Source organism: Melospiza georgiana, chromosome 14 (assembly GCF_028018845.1).
Source record: "Melospiza georgiana isolate bMelGeo1 chromosome 14, bMelGeo1.pri, whole genome shotgun sequence".
Classification (NCBI taxonomy): domain Eukaryota; kingdom Metazoa; phylum Chordata; class Aves; order Passeriformes; family Passerellidae; genus Melospiza; species Melospiza georgiana.
This window is the reverse complement of record NC_080443.1, coordinates 3631429-3656624: the sequence shown is the minus strand read 5'-3', so window position 1 is coordinate 3656624 and position 25196 is coordinate 3631429. Positions and strand designations below refer to the sequence as shown.

The 25196-nt window shown below is 50.4% G+C and overlaps 1 protein-coding gene across 1 annotated transcript; it reads left to right on the top strand.

Moving 5' to 3' along the window:
* The first annotated feature begins 4050 nt into the window (after positions 1-4050).
* On the top strand, positions 4051-24743 carry LOC131089622 (hydrocephalus-inducing protein homolog). Its single transcript, XM_058034450.1, has 21 exons — positions 4051-4128; positions 7122-7247; positions 7500-7619; positions 7754-7888; positions 8078-8277; positions 10084-10208; positions 10778-10979; positions 11390-11573; positions 11930-12029; positions 12520-12638; positions 13674-13897; positions 14628-14695; positions 15417-15652; positions 16391-16491; positions 18258-18393; positions 18840-19004; positions 20419-20571; positions 22337-22575; positions 22922-23177; positions 24169-24312; positions 24480-24743. Exons 1-21 carry the CDS (start codon positions 4051-4053, stop codon positions 24741-24743), a joined length of 3375 nt encoding a protein of 1124 aa, XP_057890433.1.
* The last annotated feature ends 453 nt before the right edge of the window (positions 24744-25196 follow it).

Sequence of the window (25196 nt, the reverse complement as noted above, 5' to 3'; positions counted from 1 at the left end):
GTGCTGTGTTCTCTTTTGTGACTGAGAGAAATATTTGTATTCAAGTGTTTATACCTAGAAAGTGAGCAGAATATTCAGAGTCAGTCAAGGGCCAAGAACCAACAAACTCTTCTTCATTAGCTGTGTAAATGGCAAGAAGGGCAACTGAACTGGTGAACTTTGTGATCTCCAAATGGCCTTATTCATGATAGCCCTCATTTTTTATTGGTGTATGATTCTACAAAACATTTCTCTCCTGTTCTGGAATACAGAGATTAAGGGGAAAAGATATTTTTTTTTTAAAAGGCAATTTCTGCACCTGTATGATGGGAATGATGTGGTTTCTTCTCCAGTGATACTGCCAACCTTGAGATTTCAGCTGAGGATAAAGAAACTGAATCATCCAAATATTCTTCAGAAGACAAACCTTGACAAGACCAAGGGAAACTGGGAAGCTCTTTGAAGAACCTACAGAGCCATAAGAACCTCGAGGATTGGCATTGGCACATCTTGTTTACCAATAAAGCAGAGAAAGGAATCTCTTATGGGAAGAAATCTGTGAAGGCTGAGCCCTGCCCAGGCATGGTGCAAACTCCATGAGATCCTGCACTGTCTTCCTCTTCTCCCAGTGAAGCTTTTCGGGACAGAGAACTGGATCCTTTCCCCCTCTGGGAAGCACCTGGAGCTTTTATAACCACCCTTAAGCACTACTTGAAGTCCCACGTGTCCCTTGCCCCCAGAATTGGAGAGCTAATGCTCTAAACCCCTGTCATGAAGGCAGTGACACCCTTAGGATGGTCATGGATGACAGTCTGAGAGCAGCCACGTTACCTTGAGGTACTTTGGCTCAGATAATCCTGGGGATTGTGGCAGGCTCAGAGAGAACACTCTTGGTCAGGTGTGAGATGTATGGCACTGATCATGTGGGTCATTATGACTGAACTTATTGCCAATACAGTACCTACATATTGTCAGTGCAGTATAAAATATAAGCAGGTCTAATATGACATGAGCAGCTTTGGCTAGAAACCTGCAGGTTTACAGACTGGAACTGCAGAGCTCACAGGGACAAAGCAACACAGCACCCGTGGAGCTGCTTCAGGATTTTATCTCTGGACATGGCTGGGTCTTAGCTGGATCTGCAGCCAGAGGCACCAGGAAGCTGCTGGGGCATGCAAGGAGCTCAGGTGGCACAGGGGAGGGTGGCAGGAGCTTTTCAGCCCTTGCTCCTTGCCAGATGCAAGGGAACCCTGCAGGGCTCGGCCTGATGCTCTTCCTCTGCCTTCTGGATGCCTTCCCATCCATCATGGCATTTCAGACTCCAGAAGAGCAGCCTCTGTGAGGTGCACTCCCAAAGGCAAAGGTATTCTAAAGTGAAAATCTCTGCTCTAACTTGTGCCACTTTGCTGCTGAGTTGAACAAGAGGAGCATCCCCAGCAGCACCCCTTTTTGCAGCTCTCTGGCTCCCAACTAACTGCACACGTGCCAGCTGTGCCAAGCAATCGGGATTCTAGCTGTGATCACACACTGGGCAGATTGTGCTATCATGGTAACTGATTTTCAGAGGAATGGCAGATTTGTCTTTACAAACTACCTGTGGGTCTGCTGGTAGATAAAACCAGCACTGGGAGATAAAAGAAACAAAGGGAAGGATTCCACTGATTGATGAATGGGAAAAGATATTTGCTTTTACAAATAAACTTTAGGTTTGCTGATAAATGAAATTCGACATTGAAAATGAAAGAAACAATAGGGAAGAAAAACCCCTAAATTCAATAAGAATTAAAAATGAAAAGGGAGGGTTATACCTTAGAGGGAAATCTTTGGGATCAGGTGTTTTGGGAAGTCTGTACCTCTCATATACCTCAGCCAAGGGGGAAAGAGAGAAGGGAAATGTGGCTGGAAATTGGGATAAAAAGGGAGGCTGAGTCCTCCAAAAATTGGAGAGATCCCAGGGGAATGCCCCATGGCCTCTCCCTTTATTCAAATAAAGCCAAATAAAGCCTCTGTCTCCTTTTTGGACATAAAACCTCTGGTGTTTGTGGATTAATTTTCCTAACGTTTTTATTCACTGTGTTGCAATCAAGTAGAAAAAATTATTAAAGAAAGGCCTCATAAAATCAGTCCTGCTCTGTTAGATCCATGGCTGCCCTATCATTTCTTCTAAGTGCAGCTAGCACTTAGCAAGTTCCCATGTGAAAACAATCCTGGTATGAATGGTTTGTTAAGATAACAATCTATTTCTGAGTGAAAAACAACCACACCTGCATAAACACTAGATCTATCCCATGAGAATCAGGGAAGAAAATACACAAACAATTTAAGAATAAAGAGATTTGATAGACAAGTAAAATACCTTTTTCTAATCAATAGAGTAATTGGCAAAAAAGCTACTGACCAATTGGAGGCACACACGAGGTCTGTAAAACTTCTAAATGAAGTCTTGGCTACACTGAGTTACAGGGAGTGGGAACAAAGCTCTCCAGAAACTTGTAGCTAGAAAGATTTAATGATATTCCTCACTTTGAGCCTCTTCCAGAGCTTAACTGCCAACACAAAAGCTTTTCCATGATCCTTTTAAGCAAATAAATGAGATCCATGAGAATTGGGATAGACCACAAGGGTCTGGGACAGCCTCAGTGCAGAGGCCAACGGGTTGGATGTGTTACAGAAACCCATAAGATGCACACCTAGAGAGCCCTTTCCATTCCAACAGCAGCTGGGCATGGAATTCAGCACATGGAATTCAGTCCATGGAATCCAGTTCATGAAATTCCTAAGGCCTTATCAGTTTCACACAGTCACTGAAGTCTCTGCTATCACAAAAACCCAAAATCATTGGAGTTGGAAAATCCCTGCCAGGCCATGGAGTCCCAGCTGTGCCCAGTGCCCACCTTGTCCCCAGCCCAGAGCCCTGAGTGCCACCTCCAGCCCTTCCCGGGACACCTGCAGGGATGGGCACTGCAAAGCTCCCTGGGCAGCCCCTGCCAAGGCCTGAGCAGCCTTTCCATGGGCAAATTCCTGCTGGTGCCCACCCTGAGCCCAGCCTGAGGCCGTTCCCTCTGCTCCTGTCCCTGTTCCTGGGAGCACAGCCCGGCCCCCCGGCTGTCCCCTCCTGGCAGGGAGTTGTGCAGAGCCACAAGGGCCCCCTGAGCCTCCTTTGCTCCAGGCTCAGCCCCTTCCCAGCTCCCTCAGCCCCTGCTGGGGCTCCAGCCGGGATAGCATCCTAGTGCTATACAAAGAGCAGGGTATAGACCTGCCAAAGGTGCCCTTATCATCACATTTTAAACTTATACTTAGCACCAATGAATTAATAATATGGAGTGTAATACACATACTCCAGCCACAATGCTCTGTCCCATGAGTCTCTCCGTGATTTGATGGGACATGGTTGGGGATTTCTGCTCTTTGGGTCTGTTTCCTCTTTCATTTCGTTGGATTGAGAGGCAGTGACCTTTTCAGAGAGTGGGGAGGAGCTCTCAGAACTGCCCGAACTTCATCCCTGCACAACACTCAAAACTCACAGCCAGGAAATACAACTGCTGGCTGAGTCCAAGAGAAGCAAGCAAGAAAAGCTGTTCCAAGAGTGAGGTGCACAGGAATGTGTCCAAGTTTTAGCTCTCTCTGTTAATTAGCACTGGTTTTCTCTGTTCCCTCTGCTCCCGTCCCTGTTCCTGGGAGCACAGCCCGGCCCCCCGGCTGTCCCCTCCTGGCAGGGAGTTGTGCAGAGCCACAAGGGCCCCCTGAGCCTCCTTTGCTCCAGGCTGAGCCCCTTCCCAGCTCCCTCAGCCCCTGCTGGGGCTCCAGCCGGGATAGCATCCTAGTGCTATACAAAGAGCAGGGTACAGACCTGCCAATGGTGCCTTTATCACCACATTTTAAACTTCCATAAATACAGAAGGACTCTGCAGGAGGCACTAAAGCCAAGTCAGCAGCCAAAGTGCCAATGCCCTGCGCCCAGCAGCGCGGCCCGGCCCGGCCCCAGGCTCGGTGCCGCGGTTGCCCGGTAACCGCGCCCGGGCCCTCAGCGTCTGTGACGGCGCCGCGGCCTCAGCGCCCGCAGCCGCCCCGATGCTCATTCGCACCCGGCGCGCTCACCGGCGGCACTCGGCCACTGCCAGCGGAGCTGTTCGCACAACAGTGCTGTCTGTGAGCGAGAACTCGCAAAACGCTGCTCTGCGAGGGACGCCTAAACTCGCAGAACAGTGGTTTCTGCCAGAGAGTCCTGAATTTCGTTTGAAGGTAAAGATTGACTCAAGTTGTACTTTCTGATTTTGTCACATCTGTGCTCTGAAAGAAAATGCCAAAGGGAAATACAGGATGGAATAATGCCAGTCTTCAGTGCGGTGGCATGTACAGCTGAGGGGATGAACAATACATGGTCTGCTGATGGTGTTTTTTTCTCACTGAGGAAATGCAACATTTCCTAAATATACTTGTCTATACATTTTTTCCTATAGTATTTATTTAAACTACTTATAGGTGAATGAGTTCTGTTCAAGTTTCAGTGGGTTGTTATGATCTGGTTATTAAATTATTAAGGAGATGCCCCTGGATTAAGGTGCAAACCGAGACCATGTGTCAAAGTCAATAGTTTGGATTTTATGGAACAGTAAATGTGAGGAAGAGAGAGGGAGAAAGAAATAGAAAAAGAAGAGGGGGAGAGAAGGGGCCGGGAAGGAAGGAATAGAGTGATAGAGACAGATTTAGTAGAAAATATCACCATTCCATGGATCCCATCCCATCCCATTCAGTCCTCTTCTGGTCTTCTCTGTGGTGAGGTCTCACAAAATGTGAGACTCCAATGGATTAATGCAGATTTGGGCAAGGTGGGACTGCCCAGGTACCTCCCTGGGGTGGGGCAAGTTTGGCTCTGTCTCTTACTACTCTCAAATAATATAAAATCTTTAGCACCAGTATGTCCTTTGAGTCTGCCATGAACTGGGTTTTGGATTTTCAGATCTGCTGTGTTTCTCTGCATGCCATGCAGTCATCTGGTGCAAGGCCTCAGGAATGGCTCTGGGGGCACTCTGGAGGTCTCTGCTGGGTTATGACACCCCCTCAGCTGCCCCTCATGGGAATGTCCCCTGGATGTGGCCTTCTGGGGCTGGGGGGTTTTAGAGCTGAGCCAGTTTGTCTGAGGGAGGATGGGTGTCCACTGCCCCTTACCAGAGGTTGTGTTTCACCCCCAAAATTTCCTCCTTCCCCCTCTGTGGATGGGAGGTTTGTGTGCCAACCTGGCCTCAGCAGACGAGTCTGTGGCTATGACTTCCCCAGCCTGAAGGCAGACAGAGCTGATTTTCAGGACAGCTGCTGGATTTGACTTTAGTGGGGATATATTTTTCTCCCTCAGCCTTGTTCACTTCTCCCCAGACCTGAGCTAACAGGACAATAGTGTCACCTTTATCTTCTCTCAAGTTCCCTTAGGCAGCTTAACTCCCAGTGCCAAGTTCCAGTCAGGAGGCATTTTCAGGGAATGGTAGGCTTGAGGGTCTCAGCTTCTTTATATAGTTTTGTCACAATGGGTAAAAAGTCCTTTATAGCAATACTTAAGCCATTAACCATAACATTCCAATCTCTCACAAGTCCTGTGAGGAGCAGCTGAGAGAGCAGGGGGTGTTTAGCCAAAAAAGAGGAGGTCTACTCATGCTGGTTTTAAGTCATATTTGAGCTACAGCTTTGTCTGTTCAAACTATTATTAATATTCAGCATTTTAGCTCCAGGTTTCAGTACAATCCATCTTTGAATGGAATAAGGTACCCATATAGTTCAAATAAAGTCCAACTAGAGGCTTAACAACACTAGCTGCTTATGCCTAATGAGCACTTAGCTACTTTCAAATCATATAAAATCTTTAGCACCAGTATATCCCTTGAGTCTGCCATGAATTGGGTTCTGGATTTTCAGAGTTCCATTGTTGTTCCTTCCAGTTCTGTTGAGGCGCTGTCACTCCTCTGTGACATCATCTCTTCACAATGGCTTCTGGAGTGCCAAAGACACCAACACTTCGTATTTTGCTCAGGGAAAGACTGAAGGCTGATTCTGTGAGTAGCCCCTGGGGCTATGTTAAGGCTGGAAACTGCCCTGCTCTCCCTGCTCTCCCTGCCCTGCTGTCCAGCAGTGCTCTGAAGCTGCAGAGCCCCTCCCCAGCCCTTTGTGCCGTGCTCCTGTTGCTGGGGCTGTCCTGGTGCAGTAGGGAACACTGTGGGATGTGTCAGGGACAGCCCAGCGCCCTGCCTGGCTGTGCCAGCAGAGCCCAGGGAAACCAATGTACAGCTGAAGCCCTCAGCATGGGCTTCTTTCCTTCCCCTTTGCCACAGCCATTCCTTCTGTCAGGCTGGGCACTCACCTGTGCTGCTCTGACCATCCTGCCCTTGGGCACCCGGGCACGTGAGGGGGAAAGCTCAAACTCTGCCCAAAGCCTTGAGAGCCACGGCTGGTCCCAGCTGGAAGAGCTCCCAAGGCAGCTGTTCCCTCCCAGCTCCTGGGTGGGCACAGATGCAGCCCTGCAGGCAGCACTGGATGGAGCCAGGGCCACAAAGGTCCCTTGCTGTCTGCAGCTCACTTGGCTGAAGATGCCCCACTGCTGAGGCTCTGCCAAGGAGATCCCTCTGTTTTCTTCTGTCCAGGGCTCTGTCAGCCCACACAGAGAAAACCAATGCTAATTGACAGAGAGAGCTAAAACTTGGACACATTCCTGTGCACCTCACTCTTGGTACAGCTTTTCCTGCTTGCTTCCCTTGGACTCAGCCAGCAGTGCTATCTGCTGGCTGTGAGTTTTGAGTGTTGTGCTGGGATGGAGTTTGGGCAGTTCTGAGAGCTCCTCCCCACTCTCTGAAAAGGTCACTGCCTCAATCCAGGGAAATGTAAGAGGAAACAAATGCCCAAAGAGCAGAAATCCCCAACCATGTCCCATCAAATCACAGAGAGACTCATGGGACACAGCCATGTGGCTGGAGTATGTGTGTTCCACTCTGTGTTATTCATTTATTGGTGCTGAGTATTTCAGCAGCAAACTTCCAGGGCATCCAGAACTGTTCTAGTGGCTGTGATCATAAATCATTCATCAGTAGTAAGTGAACAAGAAAAGCCTCCATGAGCAAGGGCATTTCTGAGACTCTTGCTGGTTTTTTGCCTTCCAGCTGACTCCCTCTGCCTTCCAGAAGGAGATGTCTCTCAACACCAAGCAGAGGCTGGCCAGAGCTAAGAAGCTGAGTCTGCCTCCCATTGTCCAGCCTCAAGACAAGCCTGGGACCTCCCATCACAAGGTAGCCTTTCCCTGCCCTTGCTGTTTGATGCGATAATTGAGGAGGATGCCAAAAGAGCAGCTTGGCTTGAGCCTGCTCAGCCTGGTCCAGGAGCTTTTGGTCAGCCCAGGGCAGAGGTGGAGGAGCCACTGTTTGCCCAGCGTGGGCTGGGCTGATGTGCTCACCCAGAGTCTGCACTTCACTGGGGATCAGAGCAGAATCTTCCTCCCAGCAGCTGAACCTGTCTCTGCTCTCTCTGGCCTCTCCCTGCAGTTCTCAGCAGCTGCCCCAGAGCAGCGCTCGTTTCAGCCTTGCCCACCAGAGGTGGTGTTTCAGAACTACAGCCCCGGTGAGGTCTGTGAAGTGCCGCTGGTTCTGAGGAACAGGGACAAGGTGAGTGCTGGGACTGGAGGTTCAACGCTGTGCTGGAAGAGGAGAGCAGAGAAGGGTGGTTAAGGATGGCACCAGGGCATGTCCACCTGTGCCATCACAAGTGGCAAAACCATCATTCCATGTCTCTCCTGCAGGTTCCTCACTTGGTGAAGGTCACCTTGAAGAGCTCACCTTATTTCCAGCTGGTGGGCCCCAATGACGTGTGCCGCAAGGTGCCACCGGGCCTCTACACCACTGTCCGCATCCTCTTCACCCCTGGGCAGAGAAAGGTGAGTCTGGAGGGCCCAAGAGGTTGCTGTTTGCAGTGGAAAGTGGACCTGCAAGGCTGGACTCAGGGCATCTGGCCTGGCTTTTGAGGACCTGTTTGGTTTCAGAGGATCTAGAACTGGGAGATACTCTTTGACCATGCTAAAGATGAAGATAAAGGCTCTGTGCTGAGACAGTTTCTTTTGCCACAGGATTATTTCCACCAGCTCCTCTGCACCACTGAAAATGAAGAGTTCATTGTGCCAATTTGGGCCATCGGTGGCCGAGCCATCCTGGACTTCCCTGACCAGCTGGACTTCTCCACCTGTCCGGTCAAGTACAGCACCCAGAAGACCCTGCTGGTTCACAATGTTGGAAACCGGCCTGCTCGTTACGAGCTGAGCACCCAGAGGTGAGGCAGCTCATCTGTCCTTGTACAAAGGATATCTGTCACCTTTGGGTGATGGCAGAGTTGGGAAAGAGCAGCAAAAGGAACCAGAGCATCAGAGCTGCTGCCCCGCAGCCCTGGCTGGAAGTGAGCAGGACGTGTGGCGTTTGCCGTTGCTTCTCATGGTTTAAGCAGGATGCAGTCTTTGAGCTTTCTCTGTCTCAGATTTCCTGGAGAGTGCTGGAACATGTTGATAGCTGGCTTGCACCCTCCTGAGCACAAGCAGCTTCTGAAATGCTTACTCACCACTGCCAGCCAAATAGACCCATTCTCTAGGAGGCCACAGGCACGCGGCTTTCCAGTGGTCCCCGCATCAGATGCCCAATATGAGAAGACAATCACTGTTTCTCTTGTTGGCTGAACTGGAGAGGGTAATGCATTTTTTACACCGTACCTGCAAGGAAACCAGTTCAGTTGGCTGGTGGTGTGTTGAGGGTTATGAGATCCCAGAGGTCCTGGTGTAGGAGCTGAGCTCAGGAATGCAGCACAGACCTGCTGTCTAACCTCAGGCAGCTGAGTGGCCTTGATGTTTTTTTCTCTGGCAAAACAGAGGTCAAAAGGCAAATTGACTTTTCTGCTGTGAAACATGAGGGTCCAAGAGGAGCTTCCACCAAAGCCTGCCAGGGCTATTGGCAGCTCCAATCCAGGCTCCTCAGATGCTGCTCAAACAGGCTGCTGCTTTGGACTGTGCAAACATGTAGGCAGGAACTTGTAAATCCATGCACGGTTTTTCTCTGGGATTTCCAGATCTTGTTTTGTCACCACCAAAACAAATCCCCAATAAAGTCTGGTATCCTTTTACAATGTGCTTGCCAGCAGTTCTGTTGAGTGCTACAGAGCATGTTGGATCCTGCTTGATAGGGATTTAAAGAGTTTCTGAACTTCAGGAATTAAATCTTGAAGTAGATGAAATAGAGCCTAGATGTAGTGACAGAGGGAAAGATGGAGCTTGTGAGCTGCTGACTCTGGACAGAATTTTTCAGCACAGAGATGGAGCTGCTGTAACCTAACAGACTGAATTTATTAGAACAGTTAATGCTGTTAGACGTCAGAATTAACTGACCATCACTTAAAAGTAATAGATGTTAAGATTAGATGATATTTGAGTTTCTTCCTGCAATAAGTGTTAGTGGACACATGAGGCAATTCAATTAGCCCTATTTTTTTTGTCTCCCTTGATGTGGGAGGCAACTTTTAATGAGATCAATTCTCCCAAAATCAAATCATTTAATAATGGCAGTTAAGACACCAGTGGACAAAAGAATGTTTGGCTGTAGCAGATAACTGTACCATGGGACTTGAAACAGATTGCAGCCTCCTTGCACACAGCATCTACCAAAAGTGCAGGTGAATGGTGCTTTGAGAGACTTGGTCACAAAATTGCCAGCTTTGCTCACTGGTCAGCTCTGTTTCTAAATAATGTTAGGAGTACTTGGTCCTTGGTATCCATGGCCATAACTTTTGCCCAGCTCTGTCAGTAAGGGGAGCTGATATCTGATGAGAGTAAGCAAGATGCAAATGACCCTTGAGCCTCATTGCAGAGAGCTGGATACAGAGTATGGGGGAGATGAGGTCATTTCATCCCACAGGATCTTGTGAGGGCTGCATCTCCTCAAACTAGAGTCAGTGGCTGTTTCTGACCCTGTCTGTTCTGTCTTCTGCTGACTGTGGTTGGTTTGCTCTTTGCTTGCACAAGTGAGCAGAACTGGACTGCAAGAGGGTTAACATCCCCAAATCTCCACCAAGAGCCCTACTGTCTCTGTGTTGCAGCCCTTTCTCTGTCACTCCGGCCATGGGAACTCTGGATGTTGGTGACGCCGTGGAGGTGGCAGTGGAATTTCGGCCACTGAAGACTGGTGACCATTGCAGGTCCCTTGTTGTGCACTATGACACAGGTGAGTGCTGGGCAGTGCTCAGGGCACTCTGTGCATCCCTCAGAGCAGAGCCTGTTCTAAGCAGAAAGGCTGGTGTGGCCGTGGGTTTCAAGAGGGAGATGATGATACTTTTCATGGGGTTCATGTTCTAGTCATCTAGTTTGTAGTCATGCAGTTTGTCATCTTGATCCTCGTAGAGCTCCATGTAAATGCCATTTCTAGAGAGCATGTCTGGTATTTGTTGTTTGCATCTCACCTGGGAAATGCTCACCTGCAACAGGAATGGTGAGCTTGAAGTCTGAGCCCAGATGAATCCCAGGAGCTGGCTGGGAATAATGAAGCTTTGAAAGCTCTGGAAATGAGGGAGCTTGGTAGGGGTCTGTTCTAGAGGGTGAAATGCTGGCAGGTTGTCAGGATGGTGTCATGCTGTGCACATGCAGCTCTCAGCTTGTGATCCATGGACTGATCCATGGAACTGCTCGCTCAGCTAAAAGCTGTGACACTTTCTTCTGCTGCCTGTGGTGTGCTCTGTTCCTTGTGCTTCCATCAGCCAGTGAGGTGAGCAAAGACTCCCCTGTGCTTTGTTCCAGGTGAAGACACCCACACAAGCCTTCATGCCAGAGCTGTGGATGCCCACATCAGGCTGGACAGGAATACTGTGACCCTGCAGAAGACGTACATCACCATGTCAAACAGCGCAACTGTGCTCATCCACAACCGCAGCGACATCACAGCCCGCTTCCAGTGGAAGGCTGTGGATACTGAGGAACAGGAGGATCAGCTGAGGCAGAGGTGGGTTTGAAAGATCAATTTCAGAGACATTCCGTGCCCAAGGGTAAAACTAACAAATGGCTTCAAGAGGTACTGGTGCTTTTGAATGGCTTTGGGTAAGTAAACCAGCCCATCTCTCCTGCCTCCCCCAAGCAGTTGTGTGCCAGGAAAAGCTGCCTGAGGTGGCTGATGGATTCTCCCTCAGCTGTGGCAGAGGCTTTGAGCAGGAAGGCTCTGTTGAGGGCTGCTGCCTTTGGAAAGCTCTCCTGAGCTTGCAAGTGTGGAGTGAACAAGTGACCCTCTGATCCATTTGGGACCCCATGGCTCAGGGTCAGCCCTTTGCTGTGGAGCTGCTCCTGCACTTCCACTTCTCTCTGCAAAGACGTGGCTTATTAAACAACCTGCTGGGTTTGTCTTTCCTGTGCCTGCAGGCAGTATCACAGGATATACCAGCAGCAAAGGCACAAGTTGTATAGTTTTCTGAAGGAGCGTGAAGTGGACATCACTTGCCGAGAACGCCTTGCTCTTCTCAACCACACCTTCCAGAGTGAGGTAGCAAAGATCAGAGGAGATCCCATGCTGTTAGACGATGACATTTTCTCCCTTGTGCCAAAGGTAAATGATGGCTGAGAACCTCCCTTCCTGCTTCTCTCCTTCCTCTTCCTCCTCATCCCTGACTAAGGTCACTTGACTGATCCCTGCCTCAGCTGGCTTTGTGTGCCAGCAGAGAAGTCATCAGGATTCTGGTGAGGTCAGAGAGCTGGTTGCAAAAAGCATTTCTGCCCTGTGGGCTCCTGGCAGGCAGCAGGAGCCTGACTAAAGCTTCCAAACTCTGTTCTCAGTGTTATTGATGAGTATTACTCACTCCTTGCTTGTCACTGACGCTCTAGATAACAGCTTACAGGACTGTGGTTGAAAACAAGAATTGTGGTGTCTGAAGATAAAGGTTTTGCTGTGTCCTTCTGCTTTAGGAGGGTGAGATCATGCCGAAGTGCTCGGCTGAAATCAGCGTGTTCTTCACGCCCCAGGCAGCCCAGGTCTATGAGCGAACAGTTTTCTGTGACATCTCAGGTACGGCTCCTTCCCCTGCCCCTCTCTGCAGTGAAGGCAGCTGCAAACACTCCCCCAGGTCACTGGGCTCCTGTGCCATGGCTGGGGAGGGTCTGTGCTCAGCAGGGCCCTGCTGGCACATGCCCACTGTCCCTGCAGCTTCCAGGGCATCTCCTCTATTTTGATTTTTTCCCTCTCAGCTGTTCTGAATGCTGCCTGTATTTAGTCTGCTCCTCCTCCCTTGGGGAAAACACTCTGAGGTGCACCCAGAAGGAGGAAGAACAAAATTTCTGGCATTTCCTAAAGTTCCACACTCAGCACAGGGGTAGAAGAAAGGATGGTGTCTATGGATGTACTGCATCTCCTGAGGGAAGGGAAGGGTCCATATCTGCTCCTGGGACATCAGGAGCTGGTCCCATGCAGCACAGAGTCAGGGACTAGCACTAAGGCAGCCTGGAAAATGCAGGAGAGCAGAAGGAATTCCTGTACTGAAATAGAAATCTCTCCCCAGGCCGTGAGAACAGGCTGCCCCTGCTCCTCATGGGGGAAGGCCTCGGGCCCCAGGTCCATTTCCACTTTGAGGAACTGAACATCGGGGAGGTTTTTGTCAGAGTAACCCACAGATATGAGGTAAGCAGCAGGATTGGGGTGGGTCCTGCTGGCTCCTAGGGTAGCAGTGAGCCTTGTGGACCTGTGGAATTCCTGGCAACTTGGGTAGTTGTGATGCTGGTCAATTTTGGGGGGATTTCTTGGAATCTGGATCTTTTGGATGGGGTCAGAAAGGTGTGTCTGTTGTTCATGAGATCCCAGGCCCTGCTTTTGGGCAGCCTTCTTTGGAGATCAGCTGGGAGGCTTCCTGCAAAACCACTTGACACATGAAACCAACACTGGGTCAAAAAGCTGCATGTTCAGAGGCTTTTGTTCCAGTCCCAGACACAAATCACCTTTGTGCTCAGGCTGTCCAAAAGCAGCTGGAACAAACTGGCTGCATTTGAGTTCAAGTCCATTGCAAACAGTTTTCAGCCATGTCCCTCCTGCATATTCGTGGGAGTCAGAGGAAAACCATCCACCCTCCTGGCTCAGCGCTGGTCAAAGCCCTTGGCAGTGCTTTCCCTTGCTGACCAGCCCCTCAGCACACCTCAGCCTTGATGTACCTCTGGCTCTAGAAAGAGCAAAGTGTTTCTGGGAAGGAGGCAAAGGAACTTCCTACATCTTTGCTTCTGGTTTCTCCCACTCCTGCTGTAAACAGGTTGGGCTGCAATGGAAGCTGAACGTGCCCTGCCCATGGTGGGGTTGGACACGTTTGAAATCTCTGTGGTGATGTCACTGGTAATGCTGTGATGCCCAGTGCTGCTCTAAGGGCCAGGTGTGAATGAACTGGGTGATGCTGAGCAGCCCCTCTGTGCTGCAGGTCAAACTGGACTGTCTCTGCCAGTGGGAAAACCCCAGAGCGCCTCTGGTTATATGAAGTTATCACTGCATTGCATGAAACACCCAAAGCTATACAAAGCTGTATTTCAATGTTGTATTTTTGGCTTCTGCCATGCAGCAGCACAAGGCATCTTCTGTCTTTAACTGGTGTTAATAGTTTAATTTGAAAGTGACTCAGACTTCTGTAGGAAAGGAACATTCCTCTATTTCCACTTTGCTTTTCTGCTGCTGCAGGCATACCTGATCAACAAGGGGCCTATTGAGGCTCCCTTCAAACTCATCCCTCCAACCACAGCCATGGGCTCCTGCTTCACCTTCGTGCCCCAGGAGGGCATCGTGGCACCAGAGAAGCTCCAGGCCATCCGGGTCTCCTTCTGTCCCACCATCCGGGGGGAGTTTGAGGAACAATTCTATTTCCATGTGGCTGAATCCCCTAAGCCTGTGATCTTCACTGTCAGGTGAGGAGGGCTTTGGGAGCTTGTTGGGCACATCTGTAGCTGTCTCTGGGTAATCATCTTCCATCTGCCTCATTTTGTGGTGGAGCAGAGAAAAAAGGTGTTGCCTGAGGTGGCTCTGGCATCCCTTTAGTGTGGGGTGCCTGCTGCCCTGTGTGGGTACCCAGGAGCTGCAATGACTCCTCCCTGCAGGGATGTCTCCTGCTTAGGCTGTTGCAGGCAGTGGGATGGATCAGCTTTGGGCAGCAGCTGCTCTGGGATGTCCCACCTGAACACCCAGCAAGGCCCCCAGGGCTTTGAGATGGGCCAGCCTGGGTCATTCTGCAGCAGCAGCAGTGTTTGTAAAAACTCCTGTGAATAATCCCTGCCAGATGGGCAGCAGCAGCCTCAGCTCCCCTCTCATGGCCATGCTGTGGGGACAAGCTGTGCTCCCAGCTCCTGTGCACAGAGGGCTCTGGTGCCTCCTTTGCACAGCCAGCAAAGGGCTGATGTGGGAGTCAGGAACTGTGCAGCAGGAACTGTGCCAAGGACTGGGGCATCTGTCAGCTGCTGAGCACTTTGCTTTGGCTGCCTCCTGCCCCCGTGGGTGCTGTGCTGAGCACAGGGTGCTGGGGTGATTTGAAACCCAGGGTGGCTCTGACAGCAGCATTTATCCACTCTTTCCCTAAGGACACCCAAACCCTTTGTGATTCCCTTTAACAGAGGCACTGCCTCCCTGCCTTTGTCCCTGCAGGGGCTCTGTGATGGGACCCACTTTCCATTTTGATGTGCCCGCCCTGCACTTCGGTGACATCGCCTTTGGTGAGTGTGCCCTGGGCTGGCACCACAGTGTCAGAGCTTGCTGTGGTGCTGAAATAGAGCCCTTGAACATAAGAGCATTCATCACTCGTGTTCCTCCACCACAGCCTCTTCAGGGTGTTCCTTCAGGGCTGCTGGTGCCTCAGGTACCCTTTTGCCATCATGAGATCAAACAGGACCAAAGGAATAAAAAGTCAGCATCACTGTTTGGCCACTTCTTGTTTCCCTTTTAGTAAGTGGCACAATAAAGAAAGGCACCGGGCAGCAATATGGTTCTGTAATAGCAGATTCATCCTGCTTAATCTGATTTCATTCCTAAGGTTTCTTCAGCTGGGGGCAGCTCTTTAATCTTTGTTTCTTTAAACTGTGCTGCTGAATGTTGTCTGCATGTGTTACCTCAGTGGCATTTGAGAGCGTGACATCCTTTTTGTGCCTCTCCTGCCTCCCTGCTGCAGTCACTGTTGATGGGCATGGAGAAGCCCTGGGCTGTGCCTGCAGTTGGTTTTTCCTCCCCATCTGGGTTTAAATGACTCTTGGTAAGCAGGCTGGGAGATGTCTGCTCCACACATAGCTGGCCAGCCAAGCCCTAGATCCACTGCAATGAGCTGTAGTTCAGATAACAAAGAAGTAAAATCCAAGCACAGTTTTATCCTACCAGCAGGATATTCACACCAGCAATCACGAGGTATTGATGCCTAAATGGGAATTTGTGTCATTTTCTTAGGTTTTCCTCACACCTTGAAGTGTTGCCTGTTTAACACCTCCCTGACGCCCATGGGCTTCTCCCTCTACATTCCTGGGGATGGCTTGGGAGTGCCCAGTGTTAGCAGCACTACTCAGATAGGCAAACCCAGCAGCCAGTTGTGGAGGAAGGAAGTTCGTGTTCTGAGGAGATTACAGGAATTTACCATAAACCCCCACAGCGGGACCGTCCGTGCCCTGGGATCCCAGGATATCAAGGTATGGGAAGAGTCCAGCTGCTGGGGCTGAGGCTTCACTGCAGTGTGGGAGGGCTTTAGCTCTGGTGCCAGCTTGGAGCATCCTGGGAGTGAGAGATCTGCACTGCTGGGAGGCCTCTGCTAGCTGGGTTACCTGGGATGTTCCTCAGGAGCACTGTTTTGTTTCCAAAATCATACACTGAGATCAATACCATATGGTCAAGTCCTGAAGCCATTCTTGTGTTTTTGAGAACAATTTATTTGATTGCAAGTGGGCAGAGGAAGGATGAAAACAGAAAGTTGCTGTTAAAGAGAGAGATATCATGGTGGAAAGCAGTTTTCTTCTCTTCCTGGTCTTGTTTCTCATCTCCTGGGCAGCAGATGAGTTGTATTCACTGCAGGAATCTTCAGTGGGGACAGAAAATACTCTGCAGCCACAAACTGCCCAGCATGTGCTGGGCCACACTCTGCCCTCAGCTTCCTGCTGTAAGGCTGGACTTGTTCCATTGGAGACAACAGACTTCTTCTGCATTTATGTCATTGCAGTCAGGTGAAAAATTAGTCCCTTTAGCAAATCTCATATTGACAGAGGGCTTTTTTTACTCTCAAAGACTGTTGCTCTACTTAGGGACCAGCAGAAGAATTAAAGCAAATCCTCCCTTTGTCTACCATGGAACAGGAGTTGGAGGACAGCACACATGGGTAATGAGAATTTTGGGAGTTAGGAAATACTTGCTGCACTTCATTTCTTTTCTGCCAGGTCACCCTGTGTCCCAACACTGTTGGGGACTACAATCTGGAGCTGGTGCTGGACGTGGAAGATGTTGGCAGGAAGGTGTTTGCACTGCCCCTCACAGCCAGGTACCAACACCTTTCCTGCACCTGCTTGTCTTTGCTCGGGCATCCAGCACCAGCACACTGCCTGGCTGCAGCTCCAAAGGAGAAGTGCTGCTTCATGAGCTGGATCTGCCCATCTAGACATGAGAACAGTGCCAGGAAAGCAGCCCTTAGTGAGATACCCCCCTGCTCACAGCCAGCCATGGCCCTAGCCCTTTTTCTAAAGGGAGCAGGAATAACATGAATTGTTGGCCTGGGCTTTGGTGCTTGAGCTGGAACAAATTTCCAAAGGCTTGCCTGCCCTTCTTCCTGCAAGTGGTGAACTTATGCTGCTTGTGAGCACCCTGCAGCAGTGGTTTGGAACACAGTGAGCAGCCTGCTGAGAGCTGGGGTCTGGGTCCCTTCAGCAGTGCGTGTGCAGTGGGGAAGAGGCTCCAGGCAGGAGTGGGGAGAGCAAAAGGTCTTACAAAGAGGACTGTAGTCCTTGATGTGGAAGGTTGTGGGAACTCAGCATATCACTCCTGATGTCCAGAGTTGCCGAGATAACCCTTGGGGGGCTCGGAAATCCTGGAATGTTGCCAGAAGTGCTTGGTGGTTGGATTTTGACCCTGCAGGGGATGTGTATGAGGACAATAGAATCACTTGGGGATAAGTGGTGTAAGAATTAATTATTCACAGGGTGGAAATACAGGTTTTAGGATTTTGGTGCAGGGAGGTTGTAGGAGACAAGATGGAGGAATCGGGGCGTGTCTTGCCCTTCTTCTTTCTTCTTCTTGTCGTCCATCTTCTGTGGTGATGTTGGCACTTTGGGGTTGGTTCATGTTGAATGTGCACTTGTTAGTATGGGTAAAAGGTATTGGAAAGTAAAGGTAAATATATTGTACGTAGGTTTTAGTATAAAAATAGACGACCGCCCAGTGGGAGGTCAATGTGCCCTTGGCTGCCTTGCTGGTCAGACCTCTGTTGGGCTGGAAGCAAATTTTGTAGATAAGAAATCATAAACAATACTGAAGACCGAAAAATATGAAGAGTGCACTCATCCTTTGGAGCGCGGGCTGTCCCAAGGCATAGGATGCTGTGCGTGACCGGGGAGAGACAAAAGGCCGGACCGGTCAGAAGTTCAGCTCAGCTTTCGCTGCTTCCCTCTGGCTCTGTTGAGTCATGTTCTCAGAGCTGAGACCAAAAGTCATTCTTGCTGCAGCAGAATTCCATCCTGCCGTGCTGCTGTGGGTGTCAGTTTAGTGCCAAGAGGGATGCAGTTCCCTGGTGCTGTTCCCTCTCCCAGGCAGAGCCATCCAGTCAGTGCCTGGGCTGCCATTTTGTAAAGCAAGCACAAATGGGGACAATCAGTGTAGAGACCCATGGGGGAAAGAATTGAGGGAGTTCTAGGAACTGGAAGAAGTTGATCACCTGCACTGTGGCCTTGTGCCCTTCACTGCTGGAAGAGATGATTCAGTTTTCAGGCAGGACAACAGTGCTGGAGGAGAAAAGGGAGTCATTTTCACTGATACACTGGAGTCTTGTGTTCCTTGAGCCTTGGTGGGCACTGGTCCTCACTGGAAAGGCTCCCCCAGAGCTCAGGGACCACTGGCACTGTTACGGGAGTCCTTGCAAGTGTCCTTGGGCAGAGAAGGGGCAACACTGCTGAGACAGCTCTGGACTACTGTAGGACTGCTCTACTACTCTACTCTGTTAGATTTGCAGATATCCTCCATTGCATGCTCTTGGAGGACAAAAGTTCTCCATGCTCCCAGTGTCTCTCATTCCCCTGGGGTCATTTCTTCGCCCAGGTGCATCGTTCCTACTCTGCGAGTGCTCAACCCTGTCGTGGAACTGGGGCACTGCTGCTTGAAGGTGCTCTATGATGAGAAGGTGACCCTGGTGAATGACAGTGACTTCCCTGGCTGCTACTGTCTTCTCCCTCAGGTTTGGCCTTGCATCCATCTCCTCCCCTCAGATTTTACTGGGGGGGTTATTAGGGGAATAAAAGGGTTTGGATAAGACCTTGCTGGTTTCTATTCAAAGCTAAAGGTTTTCTGAGAACACGAACCTAAATACAAACTTTAGGAAGCAGTTTAACATCTTGAGGAAGATGTTTAGAGTCTAGTCCTTGACTTGTTTTCACGTGGCAGAGCTTCGAGGGCAGTGAAAATCCGATGCAAGGAGGCTGTCAGCACCCAAGTGGGTGTCTCTGATGCAGCAACTTTTGGACCCCTGGGGATGCTGAGCACCTACACCTTGCATCTTGGTTTTTGCTTTCTTGCTTTCTCCTGAGAATTTTTACAAGCGTGTGGGAGTTGCTCTTGTGGTAGAGGTTAAGGAGTTTAAAGTTTCCTCCGTTCTGAAGATGCCTTTGATTCTGTCCCTGCCAGGAGCACAAGGAGGAGGCTGCTGCGTGGTACTCCAGCCTTGCACCCTCGGGGATTATCGAGGCTCACAGCTCGGTGCAGATCCCAATTACAGTCCAGGCCCAGTTGCTGGGACAGTGCAGCATCACTGCCAAGCTGGCCGTGTTTGGGAGACCAGGATCCCCACTGGTGAGAGCAAGGGGACTTGTGTGCCTTGAGCAACTCCTCCCAGTGGGGTGTAAACTGCACAGGGATTCTTCCAGGAGCTTGTGATTTATGGCTGGTGTGGACAAGGACAGAAGGGACTGGTGCCACAAGCAGCAGCTCATGCCTAGGAAAGAGGAAGAGTGGAAGCCTCACAGGTGGCAATCTGAGTGCCTGACCCAGCATAGAGTTACAAATCTGGGAGATGGGATAACAAGCCCAGGCTGAAACCCAAACCAGTCCCTGGGTCTCGTACTCTGCCATGTTATCAGATGAACACAAGTGCTGCTTCATTACAGCTGTTCAGCATCACATCCCTGAATCCTGCTAAAGCAAGCACTGTTTGCTAAAGGAATGTTTTGTGCAGAGCTGGACTGAGGCTTCTCTGAAAGCCAGGTCCCTCAGGTCTGAGAAATACCCAGCATATCTCCTCAAGAAAAGCCCACCCAAAACAAAATGAATGTCCACACAACTTGCATCTGGAGCACAGGCTTTGCTTGTTTTTTCCACCAAGTTTGGAAATGGATAAGGCAAGCAATTTCCTGAACTAAAGCCTCCTAAAAGAGGACTCTGAAGATTCTGAAGAAGATTCCAAGGACTGTAAAGAAGATTCTAAAAGAGCTCCTAAAAGAGGCACATATCATAACAGCAAGTGGCTACAAAATACAGGCCCAGTCTGCCAGGCATGGATGCTCTTCATCCCTCCATAGTCTGCTTTGTGCCATGAGCACCCCACAAAGGCAGCAGTGCTGCAGGATGTGGACATAGTTTAGCAAAGAATTCCATGTTCCTTGTCCCATCATCTGTGCTACCTCTGCAAGAACAATCCTTTTGAGTTTCAGACTATTAAGTCAGTTGAGACTTTTTTTTAAGGAAAAAATACTGCTTGAATGATGCAACTACTAATTGATGCCCCTTACTCATATATATGAAGATTACACATCAGCACAAACTGAAGGCAGCTAACTTGCCTCATCTCCACTCTGAAGAGCCTCCTTGCCTCTGGCTCGTGCTGCTTTCACCAGAGCAGCTTTTTGAATTGTAAAGAGTCTTCAAGGATGGCTGTGCAGCAGCAAAGGTTGGGAAGGTGCTTTGGGCCAAGGTGGAGCATTTGAATGAAGCAGGCAGGAGGTAAAGGAAAGAGCCATGTGGAAGAGGTGTGAAGAAGCAAGCATGGCAAACAGCAGTGCTTTGTGCTCTGATGATGGGAGCTTGTGGCTTTCAGGTGGGATCACTGCAGACCCCACACTTGCTCCAGGCCTTCTGTTTCAGTCTGCACCACTGACAACTTCCAAGGGCCATCATTGTCCCCAGTCTAGGAATGCTCTTGGAGCTGGCTGTGTTTTTAAAACTGCCTTTGTTGCGTCTTTTGACCTTTCCTACCTTCTTCCTGGAACAGGAAATCCGTTTAGAGTGCGTTGGCCAGGGCCCTGTTGTCTATGTCCATCCCAGGGAGATAAACTTTGGCTCTATCCCAGTCCTAGAGGATTGTTCCAAAACTCTCCACCTCGCCAATCAGTGTAAGATTCCTGCAGCCTTCCAGGTGGAGATGGTAAGTGTCTGTGGGGCTGTTTTCCAGGGACAGGTGCTGGTTACCAGCAGCCCTTGACTTGTTTTTGTATGCAACGTTTCTGTATTGTTCTGTGTGAGTGGAAGCAAGATATTCCATCCAAGGGCAAGCAAGAGGAGCCAGGATCTCAGGCACGCCTCTGTGAAATAGTTTGCAGAGAGATTGGAGCAGAAATGAGTCTGGATCATGTTTGCAAGTTCTCTCTTTATTTTATGGAAGATACTTAGCTGTGCAAGTCCTGGTTTTGGAGCTCTGAGATCAAGAGAAGCTGTGGCCCTTTGCTCCTAAGAGGGCATGGATTTCCCCATGGACTCCCCATTCCATCTGCATTTGTTTGTGCCAGACTTGTGTTAATGGCAGAAAGCAGGGTGTGAGATCTGCCCTCAAACTGCTCATGGGGAGGCAAGTTTCACAACTCCTGTGGGTCAAACCAGTGGTGCTGTTGCAAACAAATACACCTGTGAGGGTTGTGCACCCCCAGAGCCTGTGGTCTCTGCAGCATTGCAGAATGGCTCTGGAGATCACCTGCAGAGGAAGGTTGTTTCATTCCTGGAGGTTACAGAGGGGGACAAGCCACAGGGCTGGAGCTACAGCTTGAAAAAAGCTTTGAAAAGAGATTTGATCTTCTGTATATTGGGTGGGTTCAACTTCTGGAGCTGGTTAAAGCCAACCCTGATCAAGTGGACTTGTTTGTATTTGTGGATAAATCATCAGGTGCTGTGTGAGAGTTCAGGTTCTGCCTCCTGGGCCAAGGAGGAGGGGCGTGAATTTTCCTCTTGCTGCTTTTCCAGCTGTTTGGGGGATAAATGTTTTCCCAAAGTGGAGGACTGGCAGGGCAGTTTTTCCTGACTCCACAATGGAGTTCTGCTTTCAGCCTCTGCAGGGAGCAGTGCACCTTGGCTGGGTGCTCATGGTGTGTAAAGGTTGGCTTTCACATGCTCCTGCCAGGGCCAGACCTGCAGAGCTGTGTCTGTACAGCTGTGCTGGTGCAAGGCCTTTCCCCCTCCTTTGGGCACCTTCCAGCTCCCTTGCTCAGTCCATGAAGTCCATGAGAAAGCAGATGACAAGAGTTCTTGGGAAGAGTGGGCCATGCCCACAGAGCACATGTTGTCCAGTTTTCTTTCTGCTTCCTGCTTTCCTGCTCTGCTCTAAGCATTTAGAGGTGACTTTTCCAAAGCAGAGGGCCCTGGGGCACCTCTCTACAGCTGATGATTGGTGGGGAGTGAGGGCTTCAGTCCTTCAGGGGGTGTTGAGAAGCACTGATGGCCCCTTGGGAAAGGAGATTTGGGATTTTGCTCAGCTGGCTTTGCAGAGTTATCCTTCAGGCTCTCAGCAGTGTCCTCCAGCTGTGTGGCTGCTGGGCTGGGATTTGAGCAGTCCTGCCTTCCTCCAGCCATGAGCCTTTGTGCACACCCAGCTCCGCTGCCAGGAAGCCAGCAGGGAGTAAACAGCTTCCCTTGGCAAGCGCTCCAAAGAGAGCCAGCAGGGGGAATTACCTTCTCCTGAGGAGGAGCTTCCCTTGGGTTGAGCAAAACAGGGCTAATGACCCAAGTCTGTTAAAGGAAGGTAAAATACAGGTTGTATAAGCCCTTGGGGAGTTGCTGTGCTGGACACCATAGCTTACATTTAGGGAAATTAAACGTTTATGGTTTTTATACTCATCTCTTTAGCCTTCCCGTTTTCTGCACCTCACAGCAGAGCACGGTCCATGGCTTCCATCTAACTTTGTGTTTGGCTTTTCCTACAGGCTGTGGAGCGTTCCTGCTGGAGGATTGAGCCCAGTAAAGGAGTGGTCCCCCCTAGTTCTGAGGTGTCCGTGGCTATCGTAGCTAACCTGAATGACACAGTGAAATTCCAGGAGAAGCTGAAGGTGTTCATTGAGAACAACCCTGTGACCATCATCCCTCTCCAGGCTGTGGGCATTGGCACCACAGTTGTCACAGACAAACCTCTTGTTCCAAAGCTCGACTTGAAGTCCTGCTTCAGGTAGGAGACTCTAGAAACTTCCACATCTCCTGTGTGTTCAGCAAGGAACAATTTTTCCATAGCCCTTCAGGCTAGATCTTCAGTACTCAAGGTCCCAGCTCTGTTTCCATGAAACCACAGGAATTCATTGAGAAATATGTCAAATATCCAGATATCCTGGAAAGCCACAGAAATGGAAAAGCTGGAAGACCTGGCAGGGCTGAAGCTTTGAGCCTGGGCAGCATTTTGGGCAGAGGTTTTATTGCAGAGTGCGCAGTCAGGGAATGCCATCGGGGTGAAGCTGAAGCTGAGTGATGCCAGGGAAATAACAGCTCCCGTGACATTTTCCATCTCTCTTCTCTTGCAGCTTCAGTCGCTGCTTTTACCACTTCCAGCTGACGAACAGAGGCCGCCGCACGCAGCGGCTCTACTGGAGCACGGAAGGGTTCCGCACCTTCCGCCGCAGCGCGCGGGCCCCGGCCCCCGCGGGCCCCCCGGGCAAAGGGGCTCCCCCCATGCCCAGGCCTGGCAGCCCCGTGTTCAAGCTGTGCCCAGCGCAGGTGGACCTGAGGCCGGGCCAGACTGTGGACATGGTGCTGGAAGGCTGCTCCAGCACTGTCCAGGTGAGGCCCTGCCCAGGGCTGAGCCTTCCCCATCAGATCCCCTCCACTGCAGCTTCTTCTGCAGCCCCTTGACACTGGCCTGGCACAAGGAGCAAGTGACTTCAGGAAACTGTTTCAGGGCCAGTTGCTTTCCTTGCTGGCCACCATCAGTTGCTAAGGCTCTTTTGTGTTTCCCTAGCTACCATAAACCCAACTTGCTGATCCCAAAATACAGACTGAAGGAAGTACTGCTCCTTTGGGCAAACAGGGCTTACCTGTGTCATGTGCTGAGGCGGAAAGGAAGAGCAGAGAAAAGAAGTTGCACTTAGGCTAGAAGCCCAGGCAGGAAGCAAATTAAACTACTGTCAAGTGCTTTTTCTGAGGGAAAAACCCTTTACCCAGGCAGTAAAACAAATGCCCTGGGAATGGCAGGAGCGTCTGGGAGCAGCATTGCTTTTCCTCTGAAGACAAACATGGGCACAGGGCTGCTCTAGCTATGAGTCCTGGAGGGGGAAAACACAGTGTGCCAGCTCTAATGATCAGTGCAATGTCCATCCAGGCAGGAAACTGTTCCCAGACATCGTCAGAATTGACAGTTTGACTTTGGTCAACTTTTCTATCACTGCCTGCCCCAGTGTCTCAGCCACCCCTGGTGTCCCAGGGACAGCCAGGTTCTGCAGCACCCCTGGAGAGCAGCTCAGAGGGGGAGATTTTAGCAGGGTCTGGGAGTGTTCCCCTACCTGGACCTTTCTTTCCAGGGGAAATGAAACTCTGCAGAGAAGATGCCAGCTAAGTCTGGTATGCATTCCCTGGCTCCAGGAGCCCTGGGCACAGATATTTAGAATACATAGGTGGCAGCACAGAAAGAAAAGAGAGCTATTGAGGAGAGCAGAGACTAATTACAGTCCCTAATAACAAGTGACAGGAATGGGGCCCATGGGTGGGTGGCAAGGCAGTGTGGGGTGTTGGGCCTGCCAGCACACACGGGGACACAAGGGAATCTTGTGTGCAGGAGGTGAAGGAGCGGCTGCTGTGCCACGCTGTGGTGGGGAAAGAGACAGCAAAGAAACAGATCCTGCAAACAGATGTCATCTGCAACTTCATCTGCCCTGCAGTGCAAATGTCCCCCAGAGCCATCGCTTTCCGTGTGGAAAAGGTAAAGTCACCAGATTGCATCCTGGCATTTAAAGGTGTAACTCTTAACTTGGCTGGAAGTAAATAGAAATATATGCACTTCTGGGGCTGAAAAGTGTGAAGTGCATTGGAAGGGGAAGGAGGTCTATGGCACTTGAGGTTGTTTTCCCTTGTCTCCTGTTTCTGTAGAAACCCAGTGATGTCCTGACACTGCAGTACCAGCCGCTGACATTAAAAAACACCAGCTCCCTGCCATTCAGCGTGGTGCTGGACGTGGAGCAGCCCTTCCTGGTCTGCAATGTGAACCGGAAGCCCCTCCCTGCAAATTGCAAGGTGAGCCTCTGTGGGCTTGTGCAGTGGGGTGTGAGGAGGAGGGATGTGGTGCTGCACTTCTGCTGGGAGCTCCTCAAGTTGAGAAGCTCATTCTGTAGTGTCAGCAGTGGATTGGCCTGAGCTGAATCAGCAGAGCTGCTGAAGGAATCAAAATCTTATCTGAATTGGTAACATCCATGCTGGCTCTAAAACATGAGGAGGAGAGGGGAGCAGGAAAGCAGATTGAGGCAAGCCATGCAGTAAAGGTGTCTCCTGGAAAGCATGCCAGCTCTCCAGCAGCCACCCCCTTGGATTGGGGCTGAGCACAGCAACGGGAGCCTGAGGGATCCTGGGCTGGACTGTGGTGCCTGCAGTCAGACCCCTGCTGTAGAGAGATGAACCATGAACTGAGGAGCCCATGCTGGGCTCACTTGGAGCATTTACTGTTTGCTGCTGTCAGGCCTTGGGACATCATCCCACAGGTGATTAATTACTGCTCATCTCCTTGCAGCCTGTGAGAGTGGGTGTAGGGAAGGAACTTCATCTCTGCATCTGCTTTAACCCAGCTTATAAGAACAGTCTGATCAGCTGGGT

Bases quoted from the DNA above. Each gene is read 5' to 3' on its own strand.
- LOC131089622 (XM_058034450.1), top strand. From the start codon at position 4,051: ATGCTCATTCGCACCCGGCGCGCTCACCGGCGGCACTCGGCCACTGCC. The intron at 23,178-24,168 runs GTGAGGCCCTGC...TCTTGTGTGCAG, and splicing joins GCTGCTCCAGCACTGTCCAG to GAGGTGAAGGAGCGGCTGCT. The intron at 24,313-24,479 runs GTAAAGTCACCA...CTGTTTCTGTAG, and splicing joins TCGCTTTCCGTGTGGAAAAG to AAACCCAGTGATGTCCTGAC.